This window comes from Diabrotica virgifera, chromosome 2, assembly GCF_917563875.1.
Source record: "Diabrotica virgifera virgifera chromosome 2, PGI_DIABVI_V3a".
In the NCBI taxonomy this organism is placed as follows: Eukaryota; Metazoa; Arthropoda; class Insecta; order Coleoptera; family Chrysomelidae; genus Diabrotica; species Diabrotica virgifera.
The window spans coordinates 9,042,281-9,058,954 of NC_065444.1; the positions used below are offsets into that span (position 1 = coordinate 9,042,281).

Genomic DNA, 16,674 nt, shown 5'->3' on the forward strand with positions numbered 1-16,674 from the left:
AGAAAGTGTAGGTACATATTATACACCCTATGAAATTATGTTAAATACAGGTTTCCGGCTATTACCAGAGGCGTACGACAGGCGGACAGGGGAAAGCAAATGGTTGACCCTTCCCAAATTCTACGTCACTGGTGAAATTGCCATTTTAGCACAATTTTTAAATTCTCCAATATGTAAATAACATCCTCTTACTCTAAACGTTAAAGTCATTAGTTTTCGAGATATTTGAAGTTAAACATGTAACGGCACAATTATTTGGTTATTTTGATTAATATATTGTGCCGCTTAATTTTTAATTTCAAATATCTCAAAAACTAATGATTTTATCGTTAATAATGAACAATATACTCTTCAGTCTTAACGATAAAATCATTATCTTTCGAGATATTTGAAATTAAAAATTAAGCGGCACAAAACCTTAATCAAAATAAAATAACTGTGCCGTTACATGTTTAACTGCCAATATCTCGAAAACTAATGACTTTAACGTTTAGAGTAAGAGGATGTTATTTACATATTGGAGAATTTAAAAATTGTGCTAAAATGGCAATTTCACCAGTGACGTAGAATTTGGGAAGGGTCAACCATTTGCTTTCCCCTGTCCGCCTGTCGTACGCCTCTGGTAATAGCCGCAAACCTGTATTTAACATAATTTCATAGGGTGTATAATATGTACCTACACTTTCTACCAAGTATGAAAAGGATATGTCGAATAGTTTTAAAATACTGAGCAAAAATAATTTTTAAATTTTTAAATAAAACACCCTGTAACTCAATAAGGAGCCATATTTTATTAAAGTGATTTTGGTTAAATCTTAATATTTTGAGGTCTAGAATCGACAACTCAGAGATTGGACATTCTTAATGAAACCCCCTCTATAAGCAAAACTATATATTTTACTATAAGGAAAAAAAATAAAAAGAAAAAACGACAAAAAAAATTTGTTAATTAGTGAAAAATTCTCAGGAACCCGATTATCTAAACAGCATTTCAAAATGTTTAATCCCAGCGACGTTATTAAAAAAAAAAAAAAACAAATTATAAACAAATTAGATCAATTTTCAAATGTCATTTTAGAGGGGAGTTAAATCTAAATTTGAATTTGTCAATATATTTAATGAAATCGTACATAAAAATAAAACTAATGAGATTTTAAGCAGGTTTATATTCTTTTGGTAACAACCGCGTTTTTGCAATTGAAACTATAGTAATAATTGATAAACAAATTAAATATCTCATAAATAATTAAATATTTTCTAACTAATTTTTTTTTGCTTAATACTGGTAACATAATGCAACTTCTCCTATTAAATAAAATAAATTTATAGTGCTTATTTAAAACGCAAGAAACATTTTTTTGCACATTTGATTTTTAAATTTTATATATAATTAGTTAAATAAATAGGGGGTCAAATTTAATTTATTAAGTCTTAATTGAAAGATTTGTCCTTTAGCTTTGTAGAAAAGAACCCTAAAGACCTTCATTAAAATGTAGATTACCTCAGCAATTAAAAAAGTAAATATTGTGCAAAAATTACCCCTTTTTAATTATTTAAACAATGATCCCCCCATATAATTTGGATACTTTTTTGAAAATATCTTTTGTATTCACCTAGACTTTGATATAAAATTTATTCCAACCTTTACGGAATTACATTTTGATTTTTTTTTATTTTATTAATCTAATCTATCATTATTGATTTTCATTGCAAATTCATTCAATTGCAAAAACGCGGTTGTTACCAAAAGAATATAAACCTGCTTAAAATCTCATTAGTTTTATTTTTATGTACGATTTCATTAAATACATTGACAAATTCAAATTTAGATTTAACTCCCCTCTAAAATGACATTTGAAAATTGATCTAATTTGTTTATAATTTGTTTTTTTTTTAATAACGTCGCTGGGATTAAACATTTTGAAATGCTGTTTAGATAATCGGGTTCCTGAGAATTTTTCACTAATTAACAAATTTTTTTTGTCGTTTTTTCTTCTTCTTTTTTTTCCTTATAGTAAAAGATATAGTTTTGCTTATAGAGGGGGTTTCATTAAGAATGTCCAATCTCTGAGTTGTCGATTCTAGACCTCAAAATATTAAGATTTAACCAAAATCACTTTAATAAAATATGGCTCCTTATTGAGTTACAGGGTGTTTTATTTAAAAATTTAAAAATTATTTTTGCTAAGTATTTTAAAACTATTCGACATATCCTTTTCATACTTGGTAGAAAGTGTAGGTACATATTATACACCCTATGAAATTATGTTAAATACAGGTTTCCGGCTATTACCAGAGGCGTACGACAGGCGGACAGGGGAAAGCAAATGGTTGACCCTTCCCAAATTCTACGTCACTGGTGAAATTGCCATTTTAGCACAATTTTTAAATTCTCCAATATGTAAATAACATCCTCTTACTCTAAACGTTAAAGTCATTAGTTTTCGAGATATTTGAAGTTAAACATGTAACGGCACAATTATTTAGTTATTTTGATTAATATATTGTGCCGCTTAATTTTTAATTTCAAATATCTCAAAAACTAATGATTTTATCGTTAATAATGAACAATATACTCTTCAGTCTTAACGATAAAATCATTATCTTTCGAGATATTTGAAATTAAAAATTAAGCGGCACAAAACCTTAATCAAAATAAAATAACTGTGCCGTTACATGTTTAACTGCCAATATCTCGAAAACTAATGACTTTAACGTTTAGAGTAAGAGGATGTTATTTACATATTGGAGAATTTAAAAATTGTGCTAAAATGGCAATTTCACCAGTGACGTAGAATTTGGGAAGGGTCAACCATTTGCTTTCCCCTGTCCGCCTGTCGTACGCCTCTGGTAATAGCCGCAAACCTGTATTTAACATAATTTCATAGGGTGTATAATATGTACCTACACTTTCTACCAAGTATGAAAAGGATATGTCGAATAGTTTTAAAATACTGAGCAAAAATAATTTTTAAATTTTTAAATAAAACACCCTGTAACTCAATAAGGAGCCATATTTTATTAAAGTGATTTTGGTTAAATCTTAATATTTTGAGGTCTAGAATCGACAACTCAGAGATTGGACATTCTTAATGAAACCCCCTCTATAAGCAAAACTATATATTTTACTATAAGGAAAAAAAATAAAAAGAAAAAACGACAAAAAAAATTTGTTAATTAGTGAAAAATTCTCAGGAACCCGATTATCTAAACAGCATTTCAAAATGTTTAATCCCAGCGACGTTATTAAAAAAAAAACAAATTATAAACAAATTAGATCAATTTTCAAATGTCATTTTAGAGGGGAGTTAAATCTAAATTTGAATTTGTCAATATATTTAATGAAATCGTACATAAAAATAAAACTAATGAGATTTTAAGCAGGTTTATATTCTTTTGGTAACAACCGCGTTTTTGCAATTGAAACTATAGTAATAATTGATAAACAAATTAAATATCTCATAAATAATTAAATATTTTCTAACTAATTTTTTTTTGCTTAATACTGGTAACATAATGCAACTTCTCCTATTAAATAAAATAAATTTATAGTGCTTATTTAAAACGCAAGAAACATTTTTTTGCACATTTGATTTTTAAATTTTATATATAATTAGTTAAATAAATAGGGGGTCAAATTTAATTTATTAAGTCTTAATTGAAAGATTTGTCCTTTAGCTTTGTAGAAAAGAACCCTAAAGACCTTCATTAAAATGTAGATTACCTCAGCAATTAAAAAAGTAAATATTGTGCAAAAATTACCCCTTTTTAATTATTTAAACAATGATCCCCCCATATAATTTGGATACTTTTTTGAAAATATCTTTTGTATTCACCTAGACTTTGATATAAAATTTATTCCAACCTTTACGGAATTACATTTTGATTTTTTTTTATTTTATTAATCTAATCTATCATTATTGATTTTCATTGCAAATTCATTCAATTGCAAAAACGCGGTTGTTACCAAAAGAATATAAACCTGCTTAAAATCTCATTAGTTTTATTTTTATGTACGATTTCATTAAATACATTGACAAATTCAAATTTAGATTTAACTCCCCTCTAAAATGACATTTGAAAATTGATCTAATTTGTTTATAATTTTTTTTTTCTAATAACGTCGCTGGGATTAAACATTTTGAAATGCTGTTTAGATAATCGGGTTCCTGAGAATTTTTCACTAATTAAAAAATTTTTTTTGTCGTTTTTTCTTCTTCTTTTTTTTCCTTATAGTAAAAGATATAGTTTTGCTTATAGAGGGGGTTTCATTAAGAATGTCCAATCTCTGAGTCGTCGATTCTAGACCTCAAAATATTAAGATTTAACCAAAATCACTTTAATAAAATATGGCTCCTTATTGAGTTACAGGGTGTTTTATTTAAAAATTTAAAAATTATTTTTGCTAAGTATTTTAAAACTATTCGACATATCCTTTTCATACTTGGTAGAAAGTGTAGGTACATATTATACACCCTATGAAATTATGTTAAATACAGGTTTCCGGCTATTACCAGAGGCGTACGACAGGCGGACAGGGGAAAGCAAATGGTTGACCCTTCCCAAATTCTACGTCACTGGTGAAATTGCCATTTTAGCACAATTTTTAAATTCTCCAATATGTAAATAACATCCTCTTACTCTAAACGTTAAAGTCATTAGTTTTTGAGATATTTGAAGTTAAACATGTAACGGCACAATTATTTAGTTATTTTGATTAATATATTGTGCCGCTTAATTTTTAATTTCAAATATCTCAAAAACTAAGGATTTTATCGTTAATAATGAACAATATACTCTTCAGTCTTAACGATAAAATCATTATCTTTCGAGATATTTGAAATTAAAAATTAAGCGGCACAAAACCTTAATCAAAATAAAATAACTGTGCCGTTACATGTTTAACTGCCAATATCTCGAAAACTAATGACTTTATCGTTACGAGTAAAAATAAGTTATTTACATTGAGAGTATGGGAGAATCTAAAAATTGCGCTAAAATGGCAATTTTGCCAGTGACGTAGAATTTGGGAAGGGTCAACCAATTGGTTTCCCCTGTCCGCCTGTCGTACGCCTCTGGTAATAGCCGGAAACCTGTATTTAACATAATTTCATAGGGTGTATAGTACCTACACTTTCTACCACGTATGAAAAGGATATGTCGAATAGTTTTAAAATACTGAGCAAAAATAATTTTTAAATTTTTAAATAAAACACCTCCTGTAACTCAATAGGGAGCCATATTTTATTAAAGTGATCTTGGTTAAATCTTAATATTTTGAGGTCTAAAATCGACAAGTCAGAGATTGGACATTCTTAATGAAACCCCATCTATAAGCAAAACTACTATATCTTTTACTATAAGAAAAAAAAAGAAGAAGAAAAAACGACAAAAAAATTTTGTTAATTAGTGAAAAATTCCCAGGAACCGGATTATCGGAACACCATTTCAAAATGTTTTATCCCCGTGACGTTATTAAAAAAAAACAACAAATTATAAACACATTAGAACAATTTTCAAATGCCATTTTAGAGGGGAGTTAAATTGAAATTTGAGTTTATCAATACATTGATCGAAAACATACATAAAAATAAAACTATTAACGAGGTTTTACACAGTTTTATATTCTTTTGGTAACAACCGCGTTGTTGCAATTGAAAATATAGTAACATTTGTCAACAAATGTCTCATGAATTATTAAATATTTTTTAACCAATTTTTTTCTGCTTAATACTGGTAATATAGTGCAACTTCGGTAATAGTTATTTATGATATAAGTAGTGTTAAAAGTACACGTTTAAGGCACGCATGTGAAAGTTTGCAGAATGAGCGATAGCGAGTTCTGCAATTCACATGAGTGCCTTAAAAATGTACTTTCTAACACGCATATCATATAATATTTTTTCTACAAACGTAATTACAGGACAATATCTACAGAAACTTTTACTTGAACTTGACTGACATTCCATTTTTATATTTTTTTGACATTACATCAAAATTGCTATACGGTCAATACGAACTGCAGTGCCTTAAAATTTTTTTAAAGCACTAGTGCCTTAAAGTAGCATTTTTAACGCTCGTATGGAGTGCTAAAAATTGCATTTTTAACACGGTTATAGAAAAAATAATTTATAGTGTTTATTTAAAACGCAAAAAATACTTTCTTTGCAAATTTGATTTTTAAATTTTATATATAATTATTTAAAGAATTTGGGGTCAAATTTAATTTAGTAAGTCTTAGGTGAAAGTTTTGTCCTTCAGCTTTGTAGAAAAAAACCCTAAAGACCTTCATTAAAATGTAAATTACCTCAGCAGTTAAAAAGTAAATATTGTGCAAAAATAACCCCTTTTTAATTATTTAAACAATGATTACCTTATATGATTTGGATACTTTCTTGAAAATATCTTTTGTACTCATCTAAACTTTGATATATTTGTTCCAACCTGTATGAATTTACATTTTGATTTACTGGTAGTGTAATCTTATTTTACTAAACTAGATATTATTACACAGGATTTAGGAAACGAGCTGCGTTAGAGTATTATTCAAGATCTGTTGATCCAGTGGCGGATCTAGACATTGGACTTGGGGGAGGAAAACTTCCAATGAAATACCATACAAAAGACATAGAACAGATAAACTCAAACGACATAAAACACATAAATAATAATATATGCAGTAAGTTCCCTTAATTTCTCTAACTAGTGGATATAATGGGTGGAATTTTTCTGTCTATGGTTTAAGTTTCATATCAGCTATATATTTTTATGCTTCAACAATTTTTTTTTAATTTGAACCTTGTTGAGGGAAGAGGTTTTTCAATAGTCCCCTCGTAGATTCGCCATTTTACTGATCAATGTATTCTTCAGATACTTGTGTAGATACCCGGCCTCCATGAAGCTTTAATCCAGTTATATCACCTCTTTCAACAATGTACAATATGGCAGATGAACTGCGATAACAATGGCAAGTATAACTTTAAAGGATTTCGCAATACTTATGTAGATTTCCAGCCTCTATGACGTGTTAATCCAGCTATATCGCCTCCCCTATCGAAGTACAGAGGGCAGATGAATTGCGATAACAATAGAAGATATAATTTCAGGGATTTGGTAAATTTAAATATTTGACATTTTTTCTGCTAAAATATCCGTAAACTTATTTTTTTTTCTATACGTTGTATTGTACATTTTTAACTTGATAACTTCGATAGGGTGAATTGATTTTTACATGGAAAAAAACGGAGATTGACATACTTCTCTTAAATATTGTAAAACATGCCGCCTATTTGTGGTGAATTTTAACCTAACTATTTAGCGTAACAATAAAACACTGAAAACGTTTGTTTTCTATACTTCCACAAAATTTATTACAACTATGTGACTACAGCTCTTTCGGCAGAGTGCTTTCCTCAAGTGATTTAGATTACTATGGGTTTGCCTTTTTAAAGTCTTTAACTGAAGAGGTTGAGGAGTGGGGAGCTGTTTGTCTCGAGTTGGTCATTCAGAATTATATCTGTATTTTTCAATTTATTAATTTCCACAGATTCTAATAAAGATAGCTTAAGGCCTTTATTTTGAATATGCAGAATTTAAAACTGGTCATTAAAAGAATGATTATGATCTAGAAGGTGAAGTGCGTTTGTAGAAGTGTCTGTTTTTCTATTGTTGAAAGCCCATTTGTGTTCTGCTATCCGTTTGTCAAAGGTTCTGCCAGTTTGACCGATGTAAGTTTTCGGACAGTCACCACAAGTTAGTTTGTAGACACCACTCTGTAGTTGCTTTGTCTTTCGGCTCTTATTGTTCTTCATATATTTGCTTAAGTTGTTATTAGTTCTGAAAGCTGGTGTTATTCCTTTCTTCTTTATGTATCTGGCTATTTTTCTTGTTATATTGCCAGTATATGTTATAGAGCAGAAGGTACTGGGTTCTATCTGTAGTGGTGGATAGACTAATTTCAGGGCTTTCTTATGGAGTTTTTGGTTTAATGTTTTGTTAATTGTTTGTTCGCTATAGCCATTGTTTACTGCTATTTGTTTAATGATGTTCAGTTCTATCTCGAAGTTATGGTTTCTGACATGGGAATTTCTGTCAGTCTATGTATCATGCTATGGTAGGCTGCTAATTTGTGTTGTGTAGGATGGGATAATGAATTGTGTATAGTTGTGTCAGTATGGGTAGGTTTATGATATACGGAGAACTCAATGTCAAAAAATAACTTCGAGATAGAACTGAACATCATTAAACAGATAGCAGTAAACAATGGCTATAACGAACAAACAATTAACAAAATTTTAAACCAAAAACTCCATAAGAAAGCTCTGAAATTAGTCTATCCACCACCACAGAAAGAACCTAGTACCTTCTGCTCTATCACATATACTGGCAAGATAACAACAAAAATAGCCAGATACATAAAAAAGAAAGGAATAACACCAGCTTTCAGAACTAATAACAACTTAAGCAAATATATTAAGAACAATAAGAGCCGAAAGAGAAAACAACTACAGAGGAGTGTTTACAAACTAACTTGTAATGACTGTCCGAAAATTTATTTACATCGGTCAAATTGGCAGAACCTTTGACAAATGGATAGCAGAACACAAAAGGGCTTTCAACAATATAAAAACAGACACTTCTACATATGAACTTCACCTTTTAAATCATAATCATTATTTTAATGAACAGTTTAAAATTTTGCATATTCAAAATAAAGGCCTTAAGCTATTTTTATTAGAATCTGTGGAAATTAATAAATTGAAAAATACAGATATAATTCTGAATGACCAACTCGAGACAAACAGCTCCCCACTCCTCAACCTTTTCAGTTAAAGACTTTAAAAGGCAAACACATAGTAAACTAAATCACTTGAGAAAGGCACTCTGCCGAAACAGCTGTAGTCACATAGTTGTAATACATTTTGTGGAAATATAGAAAACAAACGTTTTCAGTGTTTTATTGTTAGATAAAATGAACTTCCATCAAGTAACGGTCGAATCCATCAATTATTTAGCCTAAGTTTGGTTTTAATTTAAGTATTGTTACTAATAACTAAAATACATGTATATATATTTCCTTTTTCTCCTCATTCCTCGAGCCCTTGATCTACCTGTCTTCATCCTATTTAACACTTCGATAACCTCATCTCTCGCCATCCCCGGTATTAAATTATCATTTGGGATCTCACATCCTCTATCTCTCCTCTGGTGTTCTTCGTTTGACAACTTTCTTAATGACTCAACATCGGTTTTTAACACTCTTCCATCCGCATTCTTAATCTGCCATATATGAGTCAAGTATTTTGATGATTGACATTTACTTTAATAATGCTGTACAAACTGTTCATTCTGTCGGTTGTTTCCAACTCGTTATAGAGCTGCTCAGACGATCTTTCCTTAGCCGTAGATACACTCTTTGCTTTCCTCTTTACTACCTTGGTTATCTCCTTATCTTCCTCTCTTTTATACTTCTTCCTCTCTTTCTGCCCAAAGAACTGATCCTTCTTGTATTCCGTAATCACCACCAAGTTTCAGTATATCTAAGAGGACCTTTACCAGTCATGTTTTTCCTAGCACTTCCTTCTCCATTCGTACCACAATTTTTTCATCCAACTCCTCCATCAATTTACTTTCTGGCGTCATATTTGCTTTTCTTTCCGCCTTACCTGGATCTCCATTTCCATTATCACCATTTGGTGTTGACTAGCTACACACTCACCATTTATCACTTTACAATTGGTAATCTGTTTTAATTCTGTTTGCTCTACCTCTGGTAGTTGTTGGGTAGATTGAGTAGCACAGCAACTATCAGTGCAGGTCGCAAGTTCGGATATAGAAATCGGGTTTCCGACAGAAAGGGTAAACGGAAGTAAAAAACCTTGCTAAAACCACGGAAGGAAGAAATATGGATAATGTGCTATATACAAATGAAAAAATAAATTTAATGTTTATATTCGACCCTATTTACTTTGACAGGTTTGTGAAGATAATATAATTTTATCATCTACAGTATACCAATGTAATAAGCAAACGTGTTTTTATAGCGTCTCGGGCAATATAAAAGACGGAACGGAAAACCATTTGTTTATTCTCTGTGTGCTGAACGGAGAATAAACAAGTAGGTATAATAGGTGAGTTAAACGTTTCCTGACCATATTCCTAACCTCGCCTTCTTGGTGAGCTGAGCGAATACGACGATTCACAACACCATCCCAAGCTACGCGAGCTGAGCGTAGATCCTTACAAGTCTTACCCTCTCGCGAGTTCAGCGAGATTTCCTCTCCTTATATACAGTCCCTGGGCATATTATTATGCCCACCTATGAAGTTTTATAAAAATCAAATTTCACTAAGTACATTTTGTTTAAAAATGATTTTTAAATTTAATGTTGTTATGTAATGTTAATAATATACATTAACTGTAATATATTTAAAAATAAATAGCAATAAAATATTTGAAAATGTTATATATTTATATATTTTTTAATATTTTATTGAATTCTTGACCTTAATCTCATAGAACATTTTTGGGAGCTTTTAAAATGAGAATTTTCCAGTGAAAAAGTCACCAACAAATTTGTTTTGATTAAAGAACTAATTGGAACCACAATCACAAATTGAAGCAAAGTGAATTTAACTGCATCCAAAGCATGCCAAGATGGGTACTAGCGGTAATCATAGTTAAAGGGAGCTCAACAAAATATGAATAAACTATAAATATGTAATATTTTTAAATGTTTTATTGCTGTTTATTGTTAAATATATTATATGTATGTAACAATAAAACATTTAAAAATACCCCATATTTATATATTTTTTAATATTTAGTTGAGCCCCCTTTAACTTTGATTATTGCTAGTACCGGTCTGGCATACTTCGAATGCAGTTAAATTCACTTTGCTTCAATTTGTCATTGTGGTTTCGATGATATATTAGTTCTTCAATCAAAACAATTTTGTTTTGTGACATTTTCACTGGAAATTTCTTGTTTTAAAAGCTCCCAAATATGTTTTATGTGATTAAGGTCAACAATTCAACAAAATATTAAAAAATATATAAATATGTAATATTTTCAAATATTTTATTTCTGTTTATTATTAAATATATTATAGTTAATGTATAATATTAGCATTACGTAACAATATTAAATTTAAAAATAATTTTTAAACAAAATGTATTTAGTGGAATAGTTGATTTTTATAAAAATTCATAGGTGGTCATAATAATATGGTCAGGGACTGTATATACATTTTGTGTTAATAAATAAATGCTATTCCTAATTCATTCGATCGTCGTTTAGTATCATTTATTCATGTATCAAATATCGTCACATCTACCCGAGATTTACGAAAGTAAGATATGGATGCCTCAGAAGCCAATCGATGTAAGTCAATAACTGTTTGAAATAAGATATATAGATGTTGTGAAAATAGTTACAGAAAAATGAGGAGCCATTAAAAATGAATAAACCGTTATAAAAATGAAATAAAAATTCCATTTTTATTCAGTTGCAATGCGAAGGCAAAACAATCTTATTTTTCACTTAGAATACGGAGCGCAGTCCAGCACTCTGAACCGACGATTTTCGACTCTTATTGGAGTCATCTTCAGAGAGGCGTAGGCCTGCTGCTTCATACTCGAAGTGACCAACCATGAAAGCTTACTCCCACATTGCAACTGACGTGTATGGATTAGGTGACTAGCATCATCTGGCAATTGAAAGGTGAAGTTTTCAATCCTAATAGCAACATTTATAATATTGAAAAATATTAAAAATTTTTATTTTATTTTTATATTGGCCTTTACTCCTTTGAGTAACTAGGTCCATTTTCCGTTGGAATTTACCAGCTGAACAGACGGGGTCGTGAATTGTAACTTTTTTGAATTCTCTCTTGTCTTCTTCGCTTCAGCATTCATCTGGCTTGCAATTGTTAGAAGCCATGGAGGTATCACCAGGGAAATGGACCAATAAGTTTTCAATTTAAAAATCTTTTAGTAATATTTTTAATATTTTTCAATATTATAAATGTTGCTATTAGGATTGAAAACTTCACCTTTCTAAATAATCCGTCTTTATTGATCATAATATAAGAAGTATTATATTCATAAATACAAACAAGGACAAGCTATTTATCTTTGGTGTATTCTTTGGTCTTACATCTCATAAGTAACTTTTAGGGAGAATTTAACTTACACCGTTTGACTTCTGAAGCATCCATATATAGATTGTACATATATTTTGATTACGAAACTAACAAATAATTAAAGCTAATTGCCTTATCTTTTGTATGTTTGGCTTTAAAATAAATGTCTTATAAAAAAGAATTTCGTCACCGACTGAATTTTTTATCCGAGATCATCACAGGTTTTAAAACCTAAAAAAATGTATTTCTTGGGAATGTAGTAATCAAAAACACGGGATTAAAATGAGGCTCTAAAAATCCCGGAGCATTAAAGCATAAAAACAATTGGCAAATAAAAGCTATAACCACCCCAAATAAAAATTATTATCAACTTTACGGTAACTGTTATTGCTGACCTAATATAACACGTTTTATGTGATAAGAAAATCCAACGGATATAACGCTTGAAGTTATAATTGGGGTTACTGTTATAAATTTGATTTTATGCGATAGGGCTTGCCTCTAAATGGTATCGGCTGTAAGTAAATTGGGTGTATACAAGAAGTAAGAGATATATTATAAGGATTGACTACGAAATTATCTGATTCCTGTAGATCTACTTTAGTTTGACCCTAAAGTAATATTTGAAGGTCGTTATAATATTTACAGTGCGCGCGTAAAGTGTGGAAACATAACGGTATACTCTTTCTCAGATGAATATTTCAGTGCGTCACAGTTTTTCGATTTATTTCTAACGCATTAAGTTGGAAGTGACAGAAAAAAAGGTACATGCGTGATCACAGTCATTTATAACATTTATTCTAGTTGCCATTCTAGCCATAATCGAACAAAAATGACTATAAGACTATACAAATCAAAGAAAATACCATTTTATAAACGCAATAAACACAATTGATTTGTTTTTATACCAAATTGCAAATAAAAGGTTTATACTGCAATACCCTTTTGATATTTGCCTGATTACGATTCTGACAACTGTCATGTTAAAATAAATGTTATAAATGTGTATTATCACGGACTTAACTTTTTTTCGGTCACTTGTGACGTACTGAAAAATGCCTCTGAGATGGATCAGGATAACTCTGATATCCTGTATGATAGTAACAAAATGTTGGTGAAGTATATTAGATGGACCATCGATTTAAAATGCTATATTTTCGACGTTGCCAAATGTGCAGTTTTTGAGATATAAGGATACCATGCGTATTTTTAAATAGCATCATCTTTATATTTTACAATTTTTTTTTACAGTTTTTTATTGCCAATTCAACATAATATAACTTTTTAGTGGTCAATATTGACATTCATAGGCAGGAATTAGTATAACCTTTTTATTTTGCAGTTAATATACGAATGTCTTGAAGATAATGAGGAGTTGCTCCATCTTGCTGAAAGAAAAGTGATCTATTCACGAAATGATAATGTATATCATGATAAAAGAGCCTGGCTAATTCTGGAATTAACTCCAATCCCAAAAATGGTCAGTATTCTTCTATGGTTCTATCAAGGTCCAATATTGGTAATTAATAATAGCGCTTTTCATCGACTCTCATTTGTTTCGAGCTTCTGTCATATGTTGTATAATCTTTGATATATGAATATTATACATAGATTATACAACATATGGCAGGAAAAGCTCTATTCCTGCCCATACATTGATCTTTTGTCGATACTGCGTATGTGCTACCACCACCCAATGCGGATTTTCATCTAACCAATAGGGTTTTTCATCGATTGTCATTTGTTTCAAGCTTCTGTCATGTGTCATATAATATTAATATTTCTACGTCATACGTCTTTGGTTTGTATCATTGGTATATATAGTAACGTATGACGTGGATATATTAATATTATGTGACACATGACAGAAGCTCGAAACAAATGACTGTGAATGAAAAGCCCTATACATGCAGTTTTGTTTATTGACCGTGGGAAGTAGGCTCATCAGAAAAAAGATTTGGTTAAAAAATTAGGGTTAGTGTTAAAGTTATTTAACTTTAAAAATTCTGCGAAAAATTCTTAAAAATTAATTTAATTCTGCGATGTGGATCATCCTCATTTACTTCCTGTACGAATTTTACTTTATAGGGATGCCATTTTTGTTTTTTTTTTTAATATTTACGCTGTCCTGATAGGTTTTATAGGATTCAGAAAATAAGCGATATGTATACTTCATATTTTCTCGACGAAAATAAATTGAGCAATTATATATATTGCCTTACTAATTATCATCGCTTCATTTTTTATAGATTATGGTCATTTATTCTCTAGTTTAATGAAGATAAAGTGCAAAAATTTGTCACTGAGCTTATAAAATTATAAATGTTAACAAAAAATTCATACTACTGGCGAAATTATGAAACAAATTAAACATTTTATCAATTTTCTGACCTTTTCAGAAAATTTTGAACCGAATTTAAAAGTTAAGACACTTCTACGAGAGAAAAATATGCAGAGAGTTAAAAAGCACAATACGAGATTAGAAAATGATCTGTTTATACTACTTTACTTATTTTGTTATTTATATTAACAAAAACATAAGTAATAATTCAAATCTTAAGATATTCTTTGTTGTTTGGGAACAGTTTTCAAATGCAGCCACATATTTTTTGATTTCAAACATAGGAACGAGCATGTGAGGAAATGGAATTATGTCTAGGTGGAAGCAAGTCTTCGAAGACTTGGAGATTAATTCCAAATCTAAGGAGAGAAGACATAAATACTACAAACCTATAAGCTACGCAAAAGAACTACAAGAGTCCATACCTGAATATCCCCTACAAATACCCAGAAGATACTTAAATTGAGATAATATACCTGAAAGCTGAAAATAAGAAGAATTATTCGATGATGGAGGTCACCATTGCGAAAGCTCCCCTATCTTTTGTAACACGGAACAATACTTGTTCTGCATTTGATATCTAAGTCCATTTACGAATGTTTTTTAACCAAGAAACTGGTTTTCTTCCTACTTGTCTCAGTTCTGAGCTTGGCTCAGTTACATCTGAGTAAAGAAGAACAAGGGGTTCCCTTGTTCTTCTTTACTCAGATTTTTGACTACTCGAAACTGTCTTTCAGCATTTTTCCTAGACGAAAAGAGAGTAGATACGTGACGGTTGTCCTTTCTGCTTTCTTCTACATTCGTCGTCTCTGTACTTATAAATTGTTAAAGCCGGAAATTCAGGATATAAAGCAGTTTCTTTTGACGAAAAGTCTTAGATTTACAATATTGTTTATTACTTTATTTCAATTATTTTTAAATGTTTTATTACAGTAAACTTTGTATCTGGGTCTTTTCGTTTTCCTCGTTTAAATCAAATTAGTTTGATTTTTGCGGAATTAAAATATTAAAATACAACAAAACACTTAGCAAGAAAACAATATATTATCTAAATCAAAGCATTACCTACTAGGTAGGTACATTTTACATTTTCCAAATAGGTATGTAATTTTTTATTACAATACTGAAAAATTTACAATTACGTACCTGTTGCTTTTAAAAAGTAATTAAAAAGTCACTACAATTATAAACTTGCTTTTGTCTCTGTCCTCACAACAATAAAACTAATATACACAACATTTGTTTATCCATAACCGCCATATTGAACAATTATTGACAGGTCATTGTAATACCCAATCAGATCACCTATAAAATTTCATCTGCGCCCAGCACCAAGACTTTTGATGAATTCGCGCACATATACATCATTTACTTCCAAACGCGCCTAAAGAAGTATAACTTCAAAAATCAATTTTGCTTCGAATAGGTAATTTTGCAAATGATAGTTGTAAGTATTTTCTATAGAACTTGTGATTTATTTACCTATGACCTGAATCTCGACGTCCCTCCTCGCCGTGTTCCTTTGCCTGTTTTGAGCTTGACAAGTGTACGTGCCGGCGTCCTCTCTCCTCTGGGTCTGCTCAATCACAAGAGTGCCGTTGGCATAAACCCTTTGACGGCGATTGATAGGAAGAATTTGACCCTCACGTTCCCACGTTATTGTTTCGATGGGGTAGCCTGCCACGGGGCACTGAAACAAGAAAACGTTAAGCTGAGGTCCTGGGGCACTCTGGAGACATATTAAGACGTTTACATTAAGTTCGGCTTTTATCGATAGAGGGTATAAGGATGATTGATAACTTTACGTCATGTATAACTTCGGGGTTTACGTTTTTTGTCGTCCTAATATTTTTTTGAGGTTTTTATAAATTACAAAAAAAAACGACGTTAGAAACAATATAGAATATTAACATCTGCAGCCAATTAGAAATATCAAAATATTGTATCTTAGAGCGGGTTGTTCGAACTCTAATCAAGAAGTTGATTATAATCAATCAGTTTATTGTAATCAATTTCCTTGATGGGAATCAAATCGAGACATCAAAACTACATGTAAAACACTAATCACTCATTGATTGTATGTAAAGCAGTAATTAAAATATAGCCGCAGCTGTTAAATTATTAAAAATTGCTATTATTATTATTATTATTATTATTGATTTGTAAGTAAAAACAAGAAATTAACATCAGA

At 30.4% G+C, this 16,674-nt stretch overlaps 1 protein-coding gene across 1 annotated transcript in view; it reads right to left on the reverse strand.

The window, feature by feature from the left end:
* Positions 1–16,674, reverse strand: part of LOC114328633 (cell adhesion molecule Dscam2) — a 384,871-nt gene that overhangs the window by 97,888 nt on the left and 270,309 nt on the right. The window contains exon 9 of the mRNA XM_050644410.1: positions 15,966–16,173. Within this exon, the coding sequence (XP_050500367.1) occupies positions 15,966–16,173 (208 nt within the window). The remainder of the gene's footprint in view (positions 1–15,965; positions 16,174–16,674) is intronic.